The following is a 23,632-nucleotide window of genomic DNA, read 5'->3' as shown; positions in this document are numbered from 1 at the left end:
ACCCCCCCCAACCAAAAAAGTCTTCTGTTGTAAAACCTGAGAAATAAAGAGAGACTGAGGACTGGACTCCGGCCATGGTTTTGTTTTTAATGAAGCTTCATGTTGGATACACTTTGCGCCAACGTCAGACCCGCTCTACAAGAGATTCTTTCGGACACATCACAGGACCCGCGCCGAGCAGCGATTCAAACTTAAAATAGACTATAAATTATATACAGATCAGCACTGCAGCGGCGGCAAAAGACCTGCGCGCCCTCTCCTGCCCTGCCCCCTCAGTAGAAACAGACGGTGTGCAGGAAGGTCCGGCCGCTCTTCTCTTCCAGCTCCTGGATCAGCTCATCGATTTCATTCTCCATGTCCTCGGTGCGCTGAATCTAAACGGGACAAACATGGCTAAGGTCAGCGTTTATCACAGTGCTGGGGGGGGGGGGAGCAGGGGGCGTGGGGGGGGGCAGATGGAGATATTTGTGGGACATTGAGGCCCCGATCCTTGGCTGACCCCTTCCAAGTCAACGGTTAAATTGGAAACTCAGGAAAGCAGGGGGTGTAGGAAATGCAAAGTCCCAGGTGTAGTTCAGCAGGGTTCTTTGAACCTTCCGAACACTAGTAGAAACTTGGTTGCTCGTTTTCCCCCTGCTCACCTCACCTCCCTCCCCACTGACACCCACACTAGGGGGAAGGTGCAGGCTGAGGGAGCCCGACACAGTTCTCAAGGTCAACGTCCTGCAAAGTTCGCTCCGCTTCTCTCTTCACAGATGCTGTCGGAACCTGAGGATTTCTGACATATACCGGGGACAAGAGATTGCAGGTGCCGGAATCGGAGCTGCATTAGTTGGCGGTGGGGGCGGGGTGCAATTGTCGATGTTTCGGTTCGAAACCCCGCACCAGGACGGAGTGTGAAATGAGATGGCCAATATATGAGAGAGGAAACCTCCCTCCGTTCTTCATACTGACCATTTCCCCTCCTCCACTCTGAACAATACAGGGCTTCAACCCAAAGAAAGCCCCGTCAATTCCTCTTCCCATAGACAAACAAGAGAAAATCTGCAGAGGCTGGAAATCTGAGCAACACACACGAAGCTGGAGGAACTCAGCAGGCCAGGCAACATCTACGGAAAGGAGTACAATGGACGTTTCGGGCGAGACCCTTCAGCGGGACTGCGGAGTCTTTTCCATAAAAGCCGCTCCATCTGCCCAGTTCTTTCAGCTGTTTTATTGCTTAGCATTTACTGTGCTTCTGATTTCCAACGTCTGTAGATTTGGCTTTCGTTCATCTTGTTGGGATTCTCCAACCTCCCCACCCCACCCCCCGTCCTATTTACACTTTCTTCCCCCACCAGAAAAACCAAAAAATGAGAAAATAATGTTTTAAAAAATCAGGGTATTGTTACAAATATATTAAGTACAGCAACTAATTTTAAACAGCAAAGAGTAACACAGCCATTGTAAAAATTAAGTACTCGGGCTTCATGTTAGGATGGTAACCATGATGCTCAAACTAAAGTGAATATTGAGATTATTTACTGGTTTTTAGAATGTATTAAACTAAGCACTGTATTCTCTGGAGTCCTTGGTTGTCAAGGCCCTGTACTGAGTCATTTAGTGGGAAGGGACTGAATAAGGGCTAAGAAGTAAGCTCCCTGCTATAGGCCACTATGCCATTGTAATGGAATATGCACAATTTCATCTCCCCTCGCAGAGGCGGCAGCAATAGAGAGGTCCGCAAACACATTGCACTAAAATCCAGAATGCATTTCCTACTGGGACCATGGGATGTCCAAGAGCTGGGGGCTTTCTTGGGTTTATGATGGATTGATACCCTATTAACAGCATGGAAGTTTATCCAACACTTACATGAGTACAGAGCTTCCCAAAGAACTCCACAGCTGAGTGAGCGCTGAATAAGCTGAACAAGAACTAGAAACTCTTAATTTTCCTTCCTAAATGTCTACATTTAAGAGTTATTCGTGGGTGCTGGTGTTATAGCACAATAATGAAACGGTGATTGGATATTTGCTCCTAATAGGTTAGACTTGCATGTTATAGTGAACTGGAGTTCAACCTCGGATTCCAGAGCACTTTCAGCTATCTGGGATTCCAGCATCTCCACACCGTGATTCACAGTCTTGTTGAAGACCACTACTGAGCCACGAGTTTCTTGTTGCACACGAGGTATGGAATGTGAAAGGCGGGTTAAGATGGGTAATGAGTGAATTGAATGCCACTGATTTTATTCTACACATGAGCACCTCAACATTTTGGTACTGACAATAGAACGCAAGTCATCGATGCTTCTCCTAACTTGGTTGGCAGGAATCAAACTTATTTGTTTTGGTGAGACTATGGCCCCAGTTGAAGTTGCAGTTAGTGACAAAGGTGGAGTATCAAATGAAAACACCTAATGTTGGCTGCTCAGTCACAATAGTAACTTAAAAAACTGGCAAGTATCAACTCTGGTTTAAAAAAAAGGTCCAGCTCCAGCATGTACTGAATTGCACCCATCAGACAGCAATGAGCTGCATCAAGGAATATTCCATATTCACTGCTCAAGCGACAGAAAGTCATGTTGTACTGTGAAGAAATCATACCAGTTAAACAACTGACAAATCCACCGGCATACATTTGGCCAGGGAACAATCCCACTTGGGTTGATTGTTGGACGTAATTCTGTGCTGAGCGCTCTTTCACATTCCTTCCCCACGCTCCCAACACACAAAAGTGTAAACACTTACACACTGGCACAGTTCACATATGAGGAAAGCTCCAATTGTGGCTTCTTCATGATTATCCTGAATGTCCACGTTTATGACATGCACTGACTGGAATGTCTCCTGTTCTCTTGAATTCAGATCTGGGAAATCACAAGATGGGGGCATCAGCAAACCACGTTTCACAAGCATCTAGGTCAACGGCGTGGCGAACACAAGGGATGGCCATTTTACCTTCAAGCACCTGATCGTATACACGCTCCTCACACGTCACTATTAGATCAAACTGGTCTTTGCAGGTCTGGAAACGCTCTGGTCGAGATTTTATCCTCTTGTTTCTATCCAACATATGGAGAATCCCATTCTGTGTATATCTGGACTAAAGTTAAGGAACTTAAAGATGCACATTGAATAAACTATAAGACATACAATAACAGGTAAGATTACTATTTGCAACTAAAGCTTGTGTTAGTTGCAATTCTAAGTAACAGGGTAGACATTCTTACTGGCTCGTAAATCAATAGTTGCCTACATCATTAAAAGAACAAGCACCCCAAAATAGGACGAGTTTTGTTCAAGAGTCTCTTGCAAACAAGTAATGCAACTTGGACAAGCTACAGCAGATGCAGCCTGCTGACATACTAAAAATAGGGTATTTTGGCTCCAAGTAATACATATTCTGGTTTTTGCAATCAACTGCTATTTTAAAGTTCAAGCAAGGATGTTTTATGATCCTTAAGAGAAGCTACCTTGCTTCAAATATTTTATGTCAACCCTATTTAAGTTTAAAAACATGAAAGCAAAATGCCTGCCTGTTGGCATATATGGCACAATTACACAGGTGAGATCATAACAAAATCCAGATCAATGCATTGTAAACAGATGGTTACAGCATAGGAAGTCTGATGGTTTGATTACTGCTGCGAACAAATGATTTTTTTAAGTTATAGATGGCCCTCAGTGAGAGAAATGATCTCCAATACTCTGTCACAAATCAACATGTCTGAAGCAATGTGATATTATAAGATTTGCCTGGTGTTCAGCTGAAGGTCAGTCACATGATCGAAGTTACAACACAGAATGCTGGAGAACCCTGCAAGCAGGCAGCATTTACGGAGGGAAATAAACAGATGAAGTTTCAGGCAAAAACACTTTATCAGGTCTGGATTTCTCTCCTGCAGCTCAACAGCAAGTTAGAAAGTAAAGTATAAGATTTCCATCACATTATGTGGGTTTTTGCTAAACAAAAAATGCTTAATGATTTGGTGTATGGAATATCCTTTTAACCATGGCCAACAATGGACACACATAGTTAACTTAGTTTTATATATTGACAAAAATAAAAGTCCTTCATTGAAAGAAAAGGTATGAGGTAAAAACCTTCAAGTGCAGGAAAACTTGCAGCAGCACTACACAAATGTGAGTAACAATGTGGTCTAGTATCACTAAGCCCAGTTTCACACATGATTAAGTACTGGTCTTGGCAATACTCATTGGAGTACGATAGGCTGCATTTAATTTCTAATGCTACTGTGCTTTGAGTGCCATTGAATTGCTTGCACTGGGCCTCTATAAGCAGCAAATGGCTTTAGGTTTAATGCACGAATTAATCACTCACACAGATTGCTAACCTGCTAGAGTTTTACACATTGTATCAGTTAAACTGCTTATGTCATTACATTAGCTTCAAATTCCTTGTAACTCACTCAGTACAAATGACAATGTACCCAAATTACCATTAAAAGTTAATACTTTGAACTAAAAATGACTTCCTTTGAAAAGCTGACACCTACTTGAAATAAAGAAACTGATGCCAGCCTCATCGGGGGATGTTGGGGCAGAAACATCTGCATCAAAGATGCCCATCAACCTTCTTGGCTTCAGTCTTCAGGATATTTTACAAGAATTTGACAAACCTCTTTGTAAGGTAGGTAAATGTGAGGGGCTAATAACTAGCACTGGGGTAATCAAGTCACATATCTTCACTGCCAAAGGATTTAGGACACAGCTTCACACTTCTGCCTGGTCCACTCGATGGATACAAGATGCCGCAGAAACTCAACAAGTTAGGCAGCATTAATGGAGGGAGATAAACTGTTGAGGTTTCAGGCCAAGACCCTTTGTGAGTCCTGTTAAAATGTTGACTGCTTACTTCCTTCCTTAGATGATAAATGCTAGCTAGCAGCTCTTAATATCTATGGTCTGTAGTCAATGCCAATCTGAAAATGGTCGGCTGGGAACCCCCAGAAAGAGAGAGTCTATAAACCTCTGTAGGGTCACAGTGAGCGATGGGCAAGCAGCAAAGGTCACTGATTAACTGTCAGTGCCTTAAGTAAAGATGAAGTGGAAAGTCTACTAGTGAGATGATTGTAGCGGAGGAGTGGTGACATTGTTGTCCTCTATGCCAAGGACAGCAAGTGTCATGTTGTAGTATGAAAACATTTACTGAGCATCTGGAAGGGGAAAGTGCAGGAAATCAAGACTTATGAATTAAAAAGATGGTTATTTGGATGTTTTACGTGAAAGTAGTGTCATGTGGTAGAAATTACACGTGTAGGACAGTATGCAATAAATATTCACACCAGTTGCCTCTCAACCTCAACATCTCACCTCATTTCTTTGCTTGGCTCCATGATAAGATTAATTACCACAGGTTGAAGAACTGACCAGAAACTTGGCACCATCAAAAACTCCGTGTTGGCTGCAAATGTTAATGCAAATTAAAACCAAAGCAGACGTCGAGAACCTATGATAATGAAACAACCAAAACATTCTGCTGAACTCAAACATTTATTACAAATACACAACTAGCCAGAGAACACTAGTGATTACACATTAATGTTCTGAAAGGTGATGGCGGTTAACCAGACTGGATTAGATTAGTGCAGTGTTCTGACTAGTTACATTTGGTTAAACACAGAAGTTGTCCCCTGCACAGCATGCACTTCACCATTCTTGCCCAGTGAAATCTTTAATGAGTACTCCTCAATTCAAGTATTGAGCACATTGAACATGGAACACTGCTCTCTGGTAAGCTGGCAGTGGTCTCAGAAGCTCAAATTTTCCACCAAAAACTTCATACTTCTTACATTTTCATTTGAATAATGGACAAATAATTTCAAGCTTGGAGAAATCCAAATATAAAAGCCTGTACTGGGTGTGCATTTAAAGTACAGGCCCACAGATCAGCTTGGGTATTGGGAGGGGTAGGAGGCTACATGCTGAAGAAAATATCTATCACTAGGTTGGCCTGTAGTTGAATGGGGAAGGAGAGAAAGGCTTTAAACAGACTGACCGCAGCACAGAACCTTTCCCAGCTGGATCTCAGATCACTTGTCAAACCTCACCCACTCGAAGGACCATTCACTGATGCATAGTACTCATCAGCAGCTGCTGGATTCACAATTTAGGAAGGGAGCATGTACATTGAACTTGGAGGAACCCAGTAATGAGGTGACTGTACATGAATTTTAAAAAGCAGAGCTTTAACACTCAAATAGACTTTTTCCCATTACAAATCACACACACTAGGCAACCACACAATATTGTTTGCAGATTCTGATCTCGCTCAGTCAACCCAACAAGAATGGTGGGCTTGACAACCTATGTGTCATTGTCAAGCAGTTTTCCTCCTTAAATAGATCTTCGTGAATGGCTCTACTTTACTTATTTCTGAGATACAGCATGGTAACAGGCTTTTCCAGCCCAGCGAGCCCACAGCATCCAACTGCATCCATGTAACCCATCAACCAGCACACCTTTGGAAGGTGGGAAGAAACTGGAGCACCCAGAGGAAACCCATGCAATCATGGGGAGGACATACAAACTCCTTACAGACAGGAACGGAATTCAATCCGGATTACTAGCGCTGTAATAGAGTTATGCTGACCACTACGCTATCGTGCCACCCACAAATTGAACAACTTTGTTCAGGATTAATTATTTTTCAAGTACTCCCTGAATAAGCAGAATGGAAATAAGTAACAGTTGTCACTCAAAGTTGTATTCAGCATAAATACGTACAAGGAGCATTTATAAAAGTTTCTCACTGTATTTTACCTAGAAGCAAAGTGCTATTTGATATGACATTTTCCACCCCGTGTTTCAGAGGTGAATTCTGTTTTTGTTCTCCTTCACACCCATGCAGCTGAAGACAGTTGTTGCAGAGCGCGCAGTCTCCCAGTCTTTGCTGAGGACTAAGGTTACTCATTGGACAACCTAGTCTTTCCACATCGATCTCCATACAGACTTCTTTTGGGTGTCATTAAACAGGAGTGGGAATGCAAGGATATTCCCAAATCCAGGAAGCTGGGATACTAATCTCAATTTATGAAGTACAAAGAATTTATTAACTGATTTGATAATTTCTTCTGCTTTGTACACAAATACCTTCTGATCTGCCTGTTTTCACACTACCGTTTTAACACTACTATTCCATTTTTATCACTCTTTATCCTCTCACTAAAATTCTCTGCTTTTCCACGTGCCTGCCCCTTCCGTCAGCCTACATCATCTCCAAACACTGTCACTTCTCTGCATTTCAAGTTGTGCCCATGGCAAATTCTGAAGGCAAGCCCTTCACAATGTTACTGCACAAGGTGATACATGCTTCAGTTTCTCTACATTAATGTGCAAATACATCTTCAATATGAGTAGGCCACAAATTAGATGGTAATAATATTCCAGGATTTAAAACAAAATGTTTCATCAAACCATAACAGCAATTCAGGCCTGATCACTTATCCAAAAAAAAACACGTGCTACCTATTCGGAGTAGATGGTCTCCGGAAAAATGTCATTCCTACTTCCCATATGGAAAACCAGCAATAAGACGCAAGAGTTAAAGTTTAATATTGATAAAAACTCAATGCTCCCATACTAGCTTGCTTGACATGTAGAATGTGTTAAACATCAGAAGTACTGCAAATGTGGGGTTCCTAGCATCGTCAGTGATCCCCACATCCAACAATCTTTGATCCCCTACCATCAGGCAGGAGGTAATGTAGTATTAAGACAAGGACTGTTAAGATTGGAAACAGCTTCTATCCCAGGATGTGAGACTGCTGAACTCTGCCACCACCCAGGTCTCATCACATATGAAGCATCAGTAGAATTACACTGTTTAAACTTATCTCATAAATACACATTTATTAATTTGTAACAACATTACATGTGTGTTATATGTACTGTATTGTGCACCTTGGTCCAGAGGAATATTGTTTCATTTGGCAGTAAACATGTGTACAATTGAATGATAATAAACTCAAACTGGACTTGACTGGTATGTTAAGATATATAGCAAAGAAAGAGGGTATTTGACTAAAACAATTGACGCCAGTACTTATGCTCCACTCAAGCCTGCTCTCACCTTTATTTAAATCTATCAAAACTCTATCTCCCTCGTACTCTCCTCCATTTATCTTACACATGCATCCAGACTGCCTGTGGTAGAGTGTTGCACATTCTCACCATGCTTTTGATCAAGTTCCTTTGGAATTTCTAATTGCTGATTATTTTATTGTGGGGTTCCACTTACAATTCTTCCTCCCACCCCCCCCCCAACCCACAAGCAGCAGCATTTTCTGAATCCACTTAATAAAAACATTTTAAACAGAGCCACAAATAAAACGCTGGAGCAACTTAGCAGGTTAAGCAGCACCTATAGAGGGAAATAAACAGTCAATGTTTCCAGCCGAGACCCTTCATTAGGACCTTTCTCAGCCTGAATCATCTACAGTTTAAACCTCTCTCTAGAGGCTGCCTTACCTGCTAAGTTCCTCCAGCACTCTGTGTGTTTTTCTGGGTTTCCAGCATCTGCAGAATCTGTTGCATTTATCATTTTAAACAGCCTTCTCATTTCTTCCAAAGAAATCCAGTCCATTCTCCCTATTCACAGCCAGCTGCTCATCTGATAAAAGATGGTTAAAATATATAAACTACAAGTGGATATCAAGTTACTTTGGAGAGATCAAGTGCCTTTTAGCTGCCATCATCTGACAAGATCCTCACATTAAGAACATACTGAAATACATCCAAACCCAACCTACAATGCACATAAAGATTCCATTCAAACCACACTGGTCTCAATGTCCCACATACATGTGTGCTAAGGAAGGAGGAGGGGGGAGAGAATAGATAAAAAGGTTAAACCAGCTTTTCAAGACTCAGAGAATAACAAGAGATCTGAAAAGAATAAAATAGAATGGAGAAGCGTATCCAGAAGCAGTAATGACCATGGGAAACAATGACAAACTTGACCAATTTGGCTTCAGCTGACATTAAACTAGGAGCCAAATACAATTGGTTAGAAAGAGTAGTAGTAGGAGAGAGCACTGACCATGAACGTTGAACGTTACATTAAACAAGGTATAAAGGCAGGGTTTCACTGGAATAAGTTTTTACTGAAACAGGGCCAGTCATTTATTTTGGCCTCCAAATTAGATCTTAAAATGCAGAAACATTGCAGAAATATTGCTACAGTAATGGTAGCTAGATAATTATGAATGCTGGCAGTTGAATTGGTCACTGGTTTACAGAACGAGTGCACAACTTGCACTGGTTTCATGTCAATTGATAACAATTCTGGCAACAGGGAGATGGCACAAAATCAAAGAACATTTAGATGTTTCGAGTAATTCAGATTACCCTCATCTCCCAGAACTTGCCCTCTTCTCATTGCTACCATCACGGTGGTGGCACAGGAGCCTGAAGAGAGACAATGCTTTAGGAACAGCTTCTTCCCCTCTGCCAGATTTCTGAATGGACAAGGAACCCATGTACGTTACCTTTTTTCTCTTTTTTGCACTATTTGTTGCAATTTAAAATATTTTAAAATTATGTTTTGCATCATACTGCTGCTGCAAAGCAACAAACTTCACAACATATCTCATAATATTAATCCTGAATCTGACATTTAGAGATAAAATAAGATCCTTTGAACTTCAAAAATTGTTAGGGGAAAACCTACTGGTGAAATTTGACAGAGGGTTCTGTAAGAAGGTGATGACCAATCATTAACACTGAAGTGTTTGAAATTGTTGGTGATGCAAAGATAAAGCTGATATTATGCAAAAACCACTGAGACTGGGGAGCCAAAGGAGGAGTTGTATGTTGTGATGTTTTTCAAAATGGTCGGTTTTGAAAAGGGTGACACAAGGGAATGATAGGTGGGCAAACAGGCCACCCAGCATTGTGCACTGGAAAACGGAGCAACAAAATCTCAGCAAGTTAAGTGACAGAATTCCCCAGTTTCCTCCTCTGTGCACAATCAGGATCAGGAAGACACAAATGCATACTGGAATTAAACCCTTTACACTATGTGTAACACGAAGATTCCAACGGGTACGGGAAAATTAACATTTTTTAAAGATGTATACCAAATACAATTCTCATGAAAAATTAGGGTAATATAAACCAGTAGTATTGATTGCTAGATATCTGGAGAGAGAAACAAATGGAAGCTATCCTGATTGGAAAGACATTACCAGTAGTAAGCCAGTGACCATTTGCAAGGTTTATTCTATCTCCAAATACATTGAATGATTTTAAAGCATAGTAACTCCTAAAGGAAATAGCTGCTGTCACCAAAAATGGCAAACAGCAAAGTTGTGGGCAGCTGGTGACACAGTCGAGTACACTGGCTTGCCAAGCATTTCAAAATAAATGAGAGATATATATTAGACAAAAACAACACTTTCAGGAGTAGAAGGGGGAGAAAAGATACCAGCAGCTGAAAGCTAAATTCGAAGAAAAATTCTAAATGAGTATTTAAGAATTTTAAGTTACTTGCAGGGAGGAGATGTGATTATGTTTACAATTCTGAAGTCTCAGGATACAAAGAGAATTAGTGCATATCTAGGGATGTTAAAAAAGCACATAAATTGGCAAACCGAGCCATTACACATGGATAACAGAGTGAGTTTGCATTCAGATGATATATAATCAGATGGTAGATGAACCTGAATTTCACTTTCAGCACAGATGAAGTCTATTTCCAGGATTGCTGAACACTGCTACCGTTTACCACTCAGCTTTGAATCCTGGGCAAAGTGGCAATTACGTTGGCCATTTCAGTCACCGCGGTATTATCATGACTATTTCCTCAGGGAATACGACTTGGCAAACTGAAGTCAGCAAATCGCCAGAAGCCATTCACACCAGAAGACTTGTAGGTAGCATTATTCTATCACGGGAGCAATCTTAAAACTGCACCACAAATTTGTGAAGTAGTCAACTGAAAACTGAGAATATCAACTATGTAAAACAAAAATTACTAAGTTTTTTAAAATTTAGAAGCAAAATAGAAGATCTTATTTACAGAAAGTAATGAACCCTAGGATACAGCAATAGAGAAAGCAAAATAAGGACCATTAGGATTAAAGATAGTCCAACGTCTCCTCAAGCCTGCTGTGCCACTCAATCAATTTAGCTCATTGAATCTTTGCCTCAACTTCAGTTTTCTGCTTCTTTTCTACCATTCAAAACAGCATTACATGACTCAGCATTCACAGCTCTTTTGGACAGGGAATTCCAAAGGCACATGACCAAGAATTTCTCATCTCATTCTTAAAGGGGCAAACTTTTCCTGAAACTAAGCCCGCCCGCATCCCATGAGGGGAAAACACTTCCACAGGACTTTTTGTTTGAGGATATGATGAATGCTTTTATTTAGTCAAAATGCAAGCAGCACCCTCCATCTCATACTGTTGTAATATAAACACATTCAAGACATTTAAATAGCAAATGCAATAGCACAAGGGATTCTGCAGATGATGGAAATCCAGAGTAAAACACAGAAAATGCTGGAGGAACTCAGAAGGTCAGGCAACAGTCGATGCTTCAGGCCAAGATCCTTCATCCTCCAGCATTTTGTGTATGTTGCTTACAAGGATTGTTAGCTTAGACCTTTGAATTGGAATACTTTACACTTTAATCTAATAACTAAATATTTGGCACCAACTCACTTTGAAGCAATTATCATGAGAGATTGTGCTATGTGCATTTAAAGTATGAATGAAATATTACTCCATGGTTTTAATTACATGTTAAAGGCAATGGATGTAATGCTATTATATCTACATCAAAATTCTTTGAGCAGGAGAGCCATTTTGTGCTGCCAGCCATTTTAAGCACAAATTTCATTTAATAGTATTCCAGATTCAGAAACCACATCATACAACTGGAATTTAAGTAAAAACACACAGAAATTATTAGCTGGTTAATGATGTTTTGTATTCAAAGTCAGTAAATTTGTTGCCCTCTGATCCATGTCCTTCAGAGATGGCTGGAATCACAAAGCTAGTAATTCTGCCCATCACATCCTTGCTGGCCAGATTACTACCCAGACCACATGGTTGAATTATAACTCAGTTCACTATCAATAAACAAAGGGCAATGAAGCTGCTGGCAACTTCCATGTCCTACATACAAATACATGGAAAATTCCAGTTCCTAGCTTGTGGTTATGGCATAAAGACACATTTAAGTTTTTTTAAAAGATTACAGTTCTTGCTTTCCAAGGCCATTTTGGACTGTTTCAACCCTTAACATCTGAAAATATTTTCCTTCTGTCAGTTATCTTGAATTCAAGCTGTCTAGATTTTCATCTTGCACCCTTCAGGCACTCATTCAATATCCCTCAATTAACCTTCCCTCAAAGTACTGTTCAAAAGTTATTCATTTCTAAACGCCATACTAGTCTCCTCTGTGCCCTTTCCGTGTCAACACGTCTTTTTGAAAAACTGCAAGTGCAACAAACCAACATATCATAAAACATACAAGCATACTTCACAATCTGATCTATACTCAATAAATCGAAGTCAACTGTGATGGCAAGTAGAGCTGGGTTTCCCTAGGTGCTTAGTGAGTAACAAGCAGAGAGATGGAAAAAGAGGATTGATAGATGAAGGAGAGAAAACATTTGCACTGGACATAAACAAGAGAAGTCATGATTATGGGTCAGAACCAAGTTGCAATGACATTTCCAATTGACATTTGGTTTCAGATGGACTTGGAAATCAAATATAATGCCACAAAATTACTGAGAATTAAACCTCAGAGGTAAAAATGAACCTTGGAAACCTGAACCCTCACAAGACTTTAGCCTCAACTGTCTGGAAGGGTCACGATATTGAGATTAAAATGGTAATACCTGTACACACAATCACTTCAAAGCAAATGTCTAGTTGGGCTATTAGGTAAAGGATTCAGTAATGGTAGTTTTTGGAAAGGAGAGGTGGGGCTTGGGAAAATAACATGCACAAAGAGAAATGGGAAGACATACAAAAGTTGAGGTGCAGGAGAGATCTTGAACACAACACCTTCAGCTTCTGAACTAGGCCAAATGGGTAGCAAGCTAATCTGTACAGAGGTTATCAGGTCATCCCTCTCCAGGGACCAGTCCAGGGACTGCTACATTAACCAGGACTGTTGACCAAGGTCTTTCTGTACATAAACTAGAACATCTCAGTAGCCTGACCTTTCAGGTATTCAGTGATCCTGTAAAAGACTTAACAGTAACTTGTAATTATGAAGCACCTTTAAGGCAGTAAAATATCCCATGGCACGCCACAGAAGTAGTCACAAACTGGGTCGGAGAAGATTACTTCAGTAAACATAAGTTTGAGAGACAGGTTTTATATCATACCTCAGAGCTGGGGTGAAAGGACGAGGTGTTTGAGGAGAATATTCCAGTGGTTACGATTCTAAAAGTCCAGTCAGATGGATTGCCGAACAGAGAACGCAGAATTCCAAAAATTGAGATAGCTACAGAGATAGGGGCTGGGGTGCAACTTCAGATCTTCAAGGAATTTGAATACAGATGGGAATTTAAGCAAATTGCATTTTAGACTATAAAGGTCAGGGGCACGGGGAAGATGGCAAACAGGGAGGGCTAGAACAGACATGTCTAAATTTTATGAAGAGTTGTAAATCATCAGCTGGCTCAAAAGTTTGGAATCTTTATCTGGAAGGTCATTAAAGCAAAAATATTTTATCTGATGAACACTGAAGGACAAAAATGGGCAAAATTGTTCTCGGGGTCAGAGGAGGCAGTTTTGTACATTCAGAGCATGCACTTTCATTTTGAGCTATTACACAGGTACGATTAATGCATCTGAACGTTCAATCCATAACTTAGATGGAACTCCACATAGGCAGTGGAATATGCCATAAACCTGGTAACATTGTTAAGTACAATAAAGTTCTTAGTATCCAATATGCTTTGGACGCGTCAGTTAAGCAAACGTTGAATGAAAATGATGGACATTTAATCTGCACTTTCCTTGGATCATCAGGTGGTCTTGGAGTATAAGTCATAAACTTGAGCCTTTTTCCCCCATCGATACTGAGTGCAAAACATGCAGCTGGATAACTTCCTGCACTGAATACCCAAGGCTGTTCCGACAAATTTGACTATTAAATTTTGTAGGAGCAGTAGCCCAGGTTTTCACTTTGACATGTTCTTTGAAGTCTAACACTTCTCAGATTCCTAGAATTTATTACATTATGATTTCTGCATCCAATCCTCTACAGTGTCGACTCACACAGGGAACATCCATTTTTATGTTAACAATCTCTGCTATGGTTGATTTTCAGTATCAAATCTTAAAGTCTTCAAACTCTTCAGTGGGTGACCCCTTCCTCTAAATTCATGTCTAATTTCTAATGAATTCCTTGCACTATTAAAAATTGTATTTTGATGCTATAGGGGGCCTGGACATCAAATAGTGCCATCAAAATTTAGCAGCACCCTGAAACTTCTCCCCCACCCCTCTGCAAACATTTCACATTTTGAATATTTTGGTTCAGAGGTTGTATCAAATATGTTACGTTAGGAGATATGATAAATATATTCCCAATAACCAAATCCAATTGGCAAGGATGCACAAAATTGCTGTCCAATAAGGTAATTGCTATCCATCACATCTTCAAAAAAAATGCTCGTTAACAGTAAGCACAAGTTAGATGAGCCAGTAATACAAATATTCATTGCCCATATTACTTTGAACTTTGAATTCCACTGGTAAATGTTTCTCTTTGAAAGCTCCAGGATGCTTACATTTACTAATTACAAAGTTTCCCCATGAGCTCCTGTGGCATCAGTGCATGTTAAAATCTTGGCCCAAATCCAGTAGCCCTTGTTTTACCAGCAAGAGGCATACATTGCCAAACTGGGCTAGTTTTCACCCCCACAATTACGTATTTGAACTAGCTCTATCACAACTGAAATCTTGGCAATATTCTTCTGTTGCTACATGGTCTGTGGGTCTGTTTGCTCAGCACATCTGGTCATCTTATTCCATGACGAGGTTTGAAACGGGGAAGTCAGCCATCATAAAACACACATTGTTTAGTTAGGGCCACCTGATCATAAAAATATTTGCTTTTTCAATGAACATGGGCTCAGATTTGAGGGTATAAACCATTTAAATTCTTCTCCAAATTTGAATATTTTGTCTCTGCATTTGTTGTAATAGATGGCAAAGTCTTTGTTGCATTCCTTCATCAGAAGGTTTTGATCCTCTCCCTTCACTTCCTGTGTAGATTGTCAATCTTCTTATCAGGAGCCAGCATTACCTGCTTGGGTTCTCAGTTTTACTTAGAAGATGGTTTGAAGCCTTAATGGATGACATGTCAAATCACAAACAAGAGGAAAATCTGCAGATACTGGAAATCCAAGCAACACACACAAAATGCTGGAGGAACTCAGCAGGCCGGACAGAATCTAAGGAAAAAGAGTACAGTCGATGTCTTGGGCCGAGACCCTTTGGCAGGTCCTGAAGGATCTCGGCCCAAACAGTCAACTGTAACCTTTTGCCTGGCCTGCCGAGTTCCTCCAGCATTTCCTGTTGTGTTGCTTGGATGGTATGTGTTGATATTTCTTCATGAGCAAGTGCAATCATGCCAACACAATGCAGAAAGAAGACAGGAGCGGTGAGGACTACCAGCAGTGCTCCTGTGTGCTCCTTAGCACACAGGCACTTTCACATACTGTGATAAAGAACCCAGCTGCTGGAAAACAATTAATCACATTGGAACATTGAGATACTGGCTACTAGAGTGTTGAACACACGATGCTGGGTGAGTAAACTTTTACCTGGGTTTCAATCAAAACAGCAAATTTGAGCAACTCTTATTTGGGGTATGTGCACTGCAATATCAACACTACTCAGTGCTCAATTAACACTAGGGTTTCAACCAAAGTAATAAAAAGTAGCAGTTGACAAATGCAGTTTGCACCGGGGGGGGGGGGGGGGGGGGGGGGGGGCGGGGGGGAGAAAAAAGCTAATCTTAAGACTACACTTGTAACTCAATATTTTTTTTTAATTGACATAAAACATTAAATAGTACAGCAGGGGACAAGCTGTTCGGCCCACAATGTTGTGCTGAAATTGATACCAATTTATACTAAACATCTTCATGCTGTATATCATAATATATCTCTCCATTCCCTTTATTTTCATGAGCCTCTTAAATTCTACCAAGCTGTCCACTGCTTTCTTTGGTAACCTATTCTAGGCATTAATCACTCTGTTCCTCATCTCATCATTAAACTTCCCTTCTCTAAACTTAAAAACATGTCCACTGGTGAACAACTAGAGTTTGTTCAACCTCTCCTTATTGCTCATCCAGGCAGCATTCTGTAAATCTCTTCTGCACCCTCTCCACAGTCTTCCCATCCTTCCAAAAATGGGGCCACAGGAACTGCATATACTACATCAAGTTTTGTATAACCTATCCTTCTAGTTTTCCAGTCAGACATCAGAAGCAAAAGCCTATTAGGAGTTTATTAAAAAACTAATATAGCAATAAAGTTCTCAACGTGTTTTTTAATGCTTTCCATAATTGTTACAAACTGCTCAACTGCTCTGATTTGAGCTCTGGCACAGCCTTTATCCAGCGCAGATTTCCATCTTACTCTTGTAAGGGTAGCACCAGAAACAACCAGTCTTGACCTTCTATTCACTAGGTAACTCCCTAAACCTCCCTTTCTTAATTATGAGTAACCAAGCAATCAATGCTCAGTCATTGGGTAATCTCCTGGCGGCCAGATTAGATGTGGCACGAGAGGTGGAAGAGTCCCAATTGTACTGCAACTAATATATCTCAATACTGAAGAAACAAAAAGTCCCAAAGCTAAAATTTCTATGAACACATGATAGTAACTAAGCAGATCTATGAATTGTATTGATCCCAGGGAGATACAAGAGCTGTATTTATGGACACTTTCCCAGAGGAGAACAGTAGCTCATTACAATATCTCACATCTAAAAAATCTGAAGAAACTTATTGTTACAGTAATAACAGGATACATTTTTCTTATAATTGTTTAGAAAGTACCTAGCAAATTACTCACTGGAAACACTTTCAGGGTAGAGAGAGCCAAATTTAGAGTGAAGGATTATTTAAATCTGTAGTAGTAAACATTGCTGCATCTTAATTCCAATGACCTTGGATTCCCAAAATGAAGTTTTGAAATGCAGTCAATTCAACATTTCAGAATTAAATTGGCAACATGGGGAAAACCTTGCCTGGTCTCCGCATTGTCGTTTGTCATTACAAGCAATTTTGATCAAGTTTTCATTTCACTAGTTAAAGAAAGGCACTTGTACTTTTACACGAAGCACAACCTTTAAGATATATCAATTGATGGGGGGGGGGGGGGGGGAGAGAATCATGACATTTAACTTCTAATCCATCGGGCGTAGTATTGAGAAACAGGAGGAGCACTATACTGCTGCCATCACACACTGGAATGAGATGCTAGCTGTGCCAAAAATGTACCATCCCATGGACATTACAAATGGTTAATTTCACCCTTGCAACCAGACTTCAGATTCTGAAAGGTTTAATGGACCAAACATTTTAGCAGCTGCTTGCTCTCTGTCTGTCAAAATGAACAGGTACTGTCAGTCAAGCTTCTGGTAAATGGAGCCAACATCATAAATAAAATTCAGTCTAGACAGGCAACAGCACAGTAAACACTGAAGTGAAGACACATCACAGTGCAATAGGCTAGACCAAACTAAGACTGTGATTGTAAAATTCTGCTGAATCAATGAGTGAGATCTACTCAAATAGGTCAGTTTCACCGTAGATGGATGATGTTGAAATTATTCCCATTAACCAGCACAAAAATCCTCCTTTTTAACAAAAGAATGAATGGAGTTATTTTAATGAGCACAAAGTATGAAAGGACACAACCATTCAACCCGTGATGGCTAGGAACTGAGATTTTTAAGGTTCCTCTCAATTCCCAGGAGTGTAGTTTTGTAGGTTATACAAATACCACAATATCTCCCCTGGTAATAGATGCTAAAATAAGGGATGCAACTTCAAAATTAGATATAGGCCAGTTGGGGATTAAGTCCTGTGTGCCTCAAAGGAGAGAAAATCCCCTTCCCCTCACCAACCCTCCAAAAAAAAAGTTGTCATGCTATACAGATACTGAACGGCTTTATTCCGCTTCGACTGCAAGATATTGGAAGACTCCAAGCGACTCAACTTCTGATATTAGTCCACTGAAAAAAAATTACATTGACTCAAAAGTACTGAAAAAACTTTAAACGTAAGAAATGTTCCTCGAACCTTAATTTTTGAACTTGATTACTTAAGACTGGTGCATAGCTACAACTGTAAAAGTGCAGCTAAGTTTAATATTTCACAACTCCTGCAGTTTCTGTACAAGTCATGAAGACGCACAGTCTGGTTTCCTCCCATATCCCAAAGTTCTATGGGTGGCTAGGTTAAGTTGATCACTCTAAATTTCTCCAAGTGTGTGGTAAGTGCCAAGAGGTGATGAGAAGATTGTGATGGTAGCGTAGTGGTTTACAGCTTTACAGCACAGACGACCTGGGTTCAATTCCCACTGCTGCCTGTAAGGAGTTTGTGACTGCCGGGTGCTCCGGTTTCCTCCCACAGTCCAAAGATGTGTCAGTTGGTAGGTTAATTGGTCAATGTAAATTGTCCTGTGATTAGGCTAGGGTTAAACAGGGGTGGTGTGGGTTGAAAGATCTATTCCACGCTGTATCTCAATAATAAGGGAATAGTGTGACAGAGGAAATGGATGCTTAATTAGCTTAGACGGTGAGCTGAAGGTCTTGTTTCTATGCTGTACAACTTCATAACAGTTGGCAGAATAGATAGAACCAAAAGTTGCAAAGGGGTATTGAATGGCGATAAGCTTATCATTTTCATCAACGGGAAAGGGAAGGTCACCACGTTGGATTGAAGACAGACCATCTTCTAAGTAGTAAGAAGCATGTCTTATCCTAAATCATAGAGTTAAAAAACCGATGTACAGAAATAATTCAAAACTAGTCAACTTCAGAAAGTCCAATCCAATGTCAGTTTTCATGGAAATTTGGCATATGCTATGGAATTAAAAATCCTAAACCAAAAGCACTTGCTCTGGACAAACAAAGCTGTTTTTTTTTTTGGAGGGTGCAATGCAGATTTAAGAACTGCTGCTGAATTATTAGGGGTTGTACAGATAAGGATTTTATTCCTTTTACAAAATTTGTCATCTAATTGGAATTATGATTAAAAATTAATAAGCTCAGAGAAATAAAGGGTTTGTTTTATTTTATGAGTTTAAAACAAAACGGAAAGGTGTAAATTACAGCTAAGCCATTCGGGGTGATGTCAGGTGGAACACGAGGAAAATAAGCACAAGCAGGCCACGTTCCTCTAGCAGCTAACCTGTTCCTCTATTCAAATGAGGTCAAGGCTGACTCTGCGCCTCAAGCCCACTTTCCACCAGGACGTCACATTCTCCATCCTCAAAACTCAACCGTTCAGCCCTGAATACATTTAATGACGGCGAACCATGGCTGCTCAGATCGCCCTGGATAGAGGATTCTAAAGATTAACACCTCACAGTTTTTAGAAATCTCAGTTCAATCCTAATTAACTGACCCCTTACTCTTTATTCTCGACAACTCATAATTCTAGATTTTCGAACTTAAGGAAAGCTTCATCATAAAGGCACATGCCCAAAAGTAATGTATCCATTAACTAACATACTGATTGATAGCAGCACAGGCTCAAGGGCTTAAATGAACCACCAATGCTTCATCCTGGGTCAAGAGATTCTGACTAATAAAAATTATCTGTGCAATTAATTCCCAGTTCTTCCACTGCGTAGCAATGTAAATGTAGAAGCAACACATGCAAAATATTGGAGGATCTCAGATCAAGCAGCATCTATGAAGAGGAATAAATAGTCAATATTTCAAACCGAGACTCTTCATCGGGATTGAACAGGAAAGGGGCAGAAGCCAAGGTAAGAAGTTGGGGTATGTGTAAGGAAGAGAAGACGCCAGATGATAGGTAAGACCTGGTGAAGAGTAAGGTGGTGGTGGGGGGATGAAGGAAGAGGACCACATAGCGCAGTGTTTAGCACAACGCTATCACAGCTTGGGGCGTCAGAGTTCAGTGCTCAATTCTGATGTCATCAGTGAGAAGTCTGGACATCCTTTCTGTGGAATGTGTGGCTCCAGTTTCCTCCCACAGAGTAAAGATGTACAAGTTAGTAGATTGTAAATTGTCCTGTCATTAGGCAAGAGTTCAATTGGGGGTTGCAGGGCAGCACGGCTTCAAGAGCCAGAAGGGCCAATTCTGCACTGTATATTAAATGAAGCTGGGAGATGATAGATGGAAGAGATAAAGGGTTGAAGGAAGAATCTAATGAGAGAGCAGTGGACTATGAAAGAAAGGAAAAAACAAAGAAAGATTAGTCCTGATGAAGGGTCTCGGCCTGAAACGTCAACTGTTCAGTCCTTTTCATAGATGCTGTCTGACCTGCTGCATTCCTCTAGCATTTTGTGTGTTGCCCTGGATTTCCAGCATTTGCAGAGCAGACAAATGGGATTAGTGTAGATGGCAAGAAGTCAGCGTAGATGTGACGTCTAAACGGCACTACTTCTGTACTAGGTGACTCTATAACAATTGAACACTTTAGAATGCAACTAAGTTCTAAACATAAATACTTATTCAAGCTCGAACCCATTTGCTAGAACTAGTTGAGGGCTCACTGGGCATTTGTAGAAAGGAGATGGTGGGACTGAGATGGAAAGAAATGAGAAGTACATACGTCCTCAGAGGCTAGAAAGGGGGAAGGGAAACTAAAAGCAGGTTACAGAAAGTGATTTGTCACTCAGAAACAAGAACTGTAATTAAGATGAGAGATTCACATAATTATCTTGCGATGAAAAGTCAATTCCTGTAGAGTTCTTGTTTGAAAAGCCTTAAAGAATCACCAGTCCTTTTCACTGACAGCCTGCAGTGCCAAAGCAATTCTGGTTATGGAAAAAAACAGGACCAATTCTCCTGACCCTGTCAAGTATCCTAAACCACAAAAAGGTTCTTACATGATTCACCATCCAATTCAAAACTAAAATGTCTACAAAATCCAGATATCCCACAATATAGTGTGGTGCCTATCATAAATCACTTTTCAAACTATATCCATTTTTGTAATGTATAAAATGAATCCCTATTAGCCCATAACTACTAATGAAATAACTGAGGATAAATGTTGCTCTTGAGATTTCAGAAAGACAGCACTTCTTCCAAAATAGAATCAACCGGCGTCTGATTTTATTCGAGGGGAAGAGGGCATTGCTGTTAAGGAGCTTCCACTGGAATGCTAATATAATATATTCCTAGGCACCCCATTAGTACAAATACAATCATCACTGCAGGGACATGGGTTGTATTTTATTGGTTAAATATCTATTACTCCAAGAAAAACAAAGCTCTGCTACATCTGATGGACTAATGCTTTTGTTAGTCTCCAAGCAACAGAATGCACACTTTAGGTATTCATTTAAGTTACAGAATAGAAAGAGGAATTGATACTTCGAGCAAAGAAATGGAAATGTAGAGTCTTGCACAACTGAACAAGGCTTTCTCAGTTTTGTAGGTAGCTGGTGCACACGGAAGTGCTTTGTGGGTTAATCTACTTTTCAAGTTGAGAAATTTACAGCTGCCCTTGGGGATCCCAATTCTCCATAACCCACACACCATGTGGACTCAGGAAAAATTATATTGAAAATTAGAAAAATCAAGAACATAGAATCCTGGTTAACACCAAGATACCAAAAGATCTTAGCCACTGAACCCTCAAAGAAAGCTGCACAACGTGCTGGAAACGAGTCCACTCAACCTTGTGAAAGTAAATGAAAAGAATGCAATCTTTGGAAGGCCTAGATCACTGTATTTCATGAGCAAATTAAGCATGCTGGTTATCAAGGAGGCCCCTAAGAAATGTTGACTTGAAATCCAACTTACATTGCTAGGTACATTACCTTGAATTTACATCAAAATTCACATGGAGACCCTAGTGTTACTCTTTTTCTCAGGTCGCAGACCCACAGGAGCGTAGAACAAGCTCGTGGTTGATGTGATGGATGCAGGTTCGATTGCAGCATTTAAGAGAAATTTAGAATGGGAGGGGTGTGGAGGGCTATGGTCCAGGTATAGGTCGATGGGTCTAGGCAGAATAATCATTTGGCATGAACTAGATGGGCCAAAAAGACTGTAGTGCACTATGATTAAGTGAATGTTACTTATTGTCTGGTGCAAAACACAGAAAAGTCTCAACTGTGGGGAAGGTGAGCACTATTCACTTCTGATGCAAACTGGATCTGTGCTGGGACTATTTTTAAATACCGAATGCACTCAAATCCTTAAGAAATATCACACACAACCTTTCAACACGAAGAAAATTTCAGCAGTTTTGTCACCAGAACATACCTTGAACATCTTGATCTCAAGTCGAACAGCTTCGCATGGTCTCGACAGCCTTATTACTTTGCCACTGGTCATACCCAAGTGCCTTCTTGCCCTTGTTATGCCTAGCTTTCTTAAATGTGCGCCGATGATCTTCTGAGCTATTAAGACTGTTAGAAAATTCAGTATTTTGGCAAGGTACTACTGAAGGCCAACTTGTTACAAGTGTTCTGAGGCGTGATTCCTTTTGAAGTGTAGATTAGTCACATAGCTGAATGTGGCAGCGACATGCACAGCAAAATCTAAATAGAAACTACGTTCACAGCCCAGTTTTCAGTGATTTTTTAAGTGAGGGCAACTTTGAGAATTCTTTGTTTCAAACACTACAATCGCCAAACGAATAGGCAGAGTTGAGATTTATTACTTCGAGCATGAAATTTAAAAAATGTAGCATTCTCCTGACACTGCTGTCAACAGATGTCCTACTGCCAAAGCAGAGGGAACATGCAATTTCCTGATGGCATAAGGATTACTAAAAAGCCAGCACCAAAAAGCTGATGAATAAAAGTTCTTATTGAAGATTTCCAGAAAGCTCAGTCGGTAAGTCGGGACAGTAAAGTAGCATAGGGGTTAGTATAATACTATTACAGCACCAGCGATCGGGGTTCATTTCCACAGCTATCTTTCAAGAATTTGTACCTTCTCCCCATGACTGCTCGAGTGTCCTCACACATTCCTAAGACATAGGTTAGTAGAATAATTGGTCACATGGATGTAACTGGGCAGTGTGAGCTGTAAGAGCCTATTATTGTCCTGCATCTCTAAATATATAATAACTTGTGTTTAGTCCATAGATGCATTTCATTGACCATCCAACACGAGCCAATTAAATTCCAATAGAAACAATTTGTTCAAGGTTAAACTACATCAACACCATTGAAAGAATTATCTAAAGATCAAAATAAATTTGAGAATTTTTTAAACCGAATTCTTTGACACTCTTATAAAAGCAGCAGTCCTGCGGTACTTCCTCTGCATCGAAGTGATAACTGAGTATGGAAAATGTATTTTCACCTAAAGCGAGTGAACAGGCTTAAAACAAAAAGCCAGCAGAAAGGAAAGGTACTTGCAGCACAAGATTCCAGTCAGTCGAATGGCACAGAGGAAGTTGTTCAAGGATGATGGCTATG

At 40.3% G+C, this 23,632-nt stretch overlaps 1 protein-coding gene and 1 long non-coding RNA gene across 2 annotated transcripts in view; one reads left to right on the top strand and one right to left on the bottom strand.

Annotated features, from left to right (window-relative positions):
- Positions 1-67: 67 nt before the first annotated feature.
- Positions 68-23,632, bottom strand: part of ssu72 (SSU72 homolog, RNA polymerase II CTD phosphatase) — an 83,789-nt gene continuing 60,224 nt past the window's right edge. The window contains exons 3-5 of the mRNA XM_059951993.1: positions 2,943-3,082; positions 2,733-2,851; positions 68-374 (exon numbers count right to left, since the gene is read on the bottom strand). Coding sequence (XP_059807976.1) covers positions 273-374; positions 2,733-2,851; positions 2,943-3,082 — 361 coding nt within the window. The 3' untranslated portion in view covers positions 68-272. The remainder of the gene's footprint in view (positions 375-2,732; positions 2,852-2,942; positions 3,083-23,632) is intronic.
- Positions 272-2,976, top strand: LOC132382111 (uncharacterized). The gene is made up of 4 exons (XR_009508204.1): positions 272-398; positions 756-808; positions 2,027-2,172; positions 2,850-2,976. It is a non-coding gene; the product is annotated as an uncharacterized LOC132382111 (long non-coding RNA).

The sequence above is a fragment of the Hypanus sabinus genome, chromosome 27 (genome assembly GCF_030144855.1).
Source record: "Hypanus sabinus isolate sHypSab1 chromosome 27, sHypSab1.hap1, whole genome shotgun sequence".
NCBI lineage: Eukaryota > Metazoa > Chordata > Chondrichthyes > Myliobatiformes > Dasyatidae > Hypanus > Hypanus sabinus.
The sequence above is the reverse complement of the archived record's forward strand: the minus strand, read 5'-3'. Positions and strand labels throughout refer to the sequence as shown.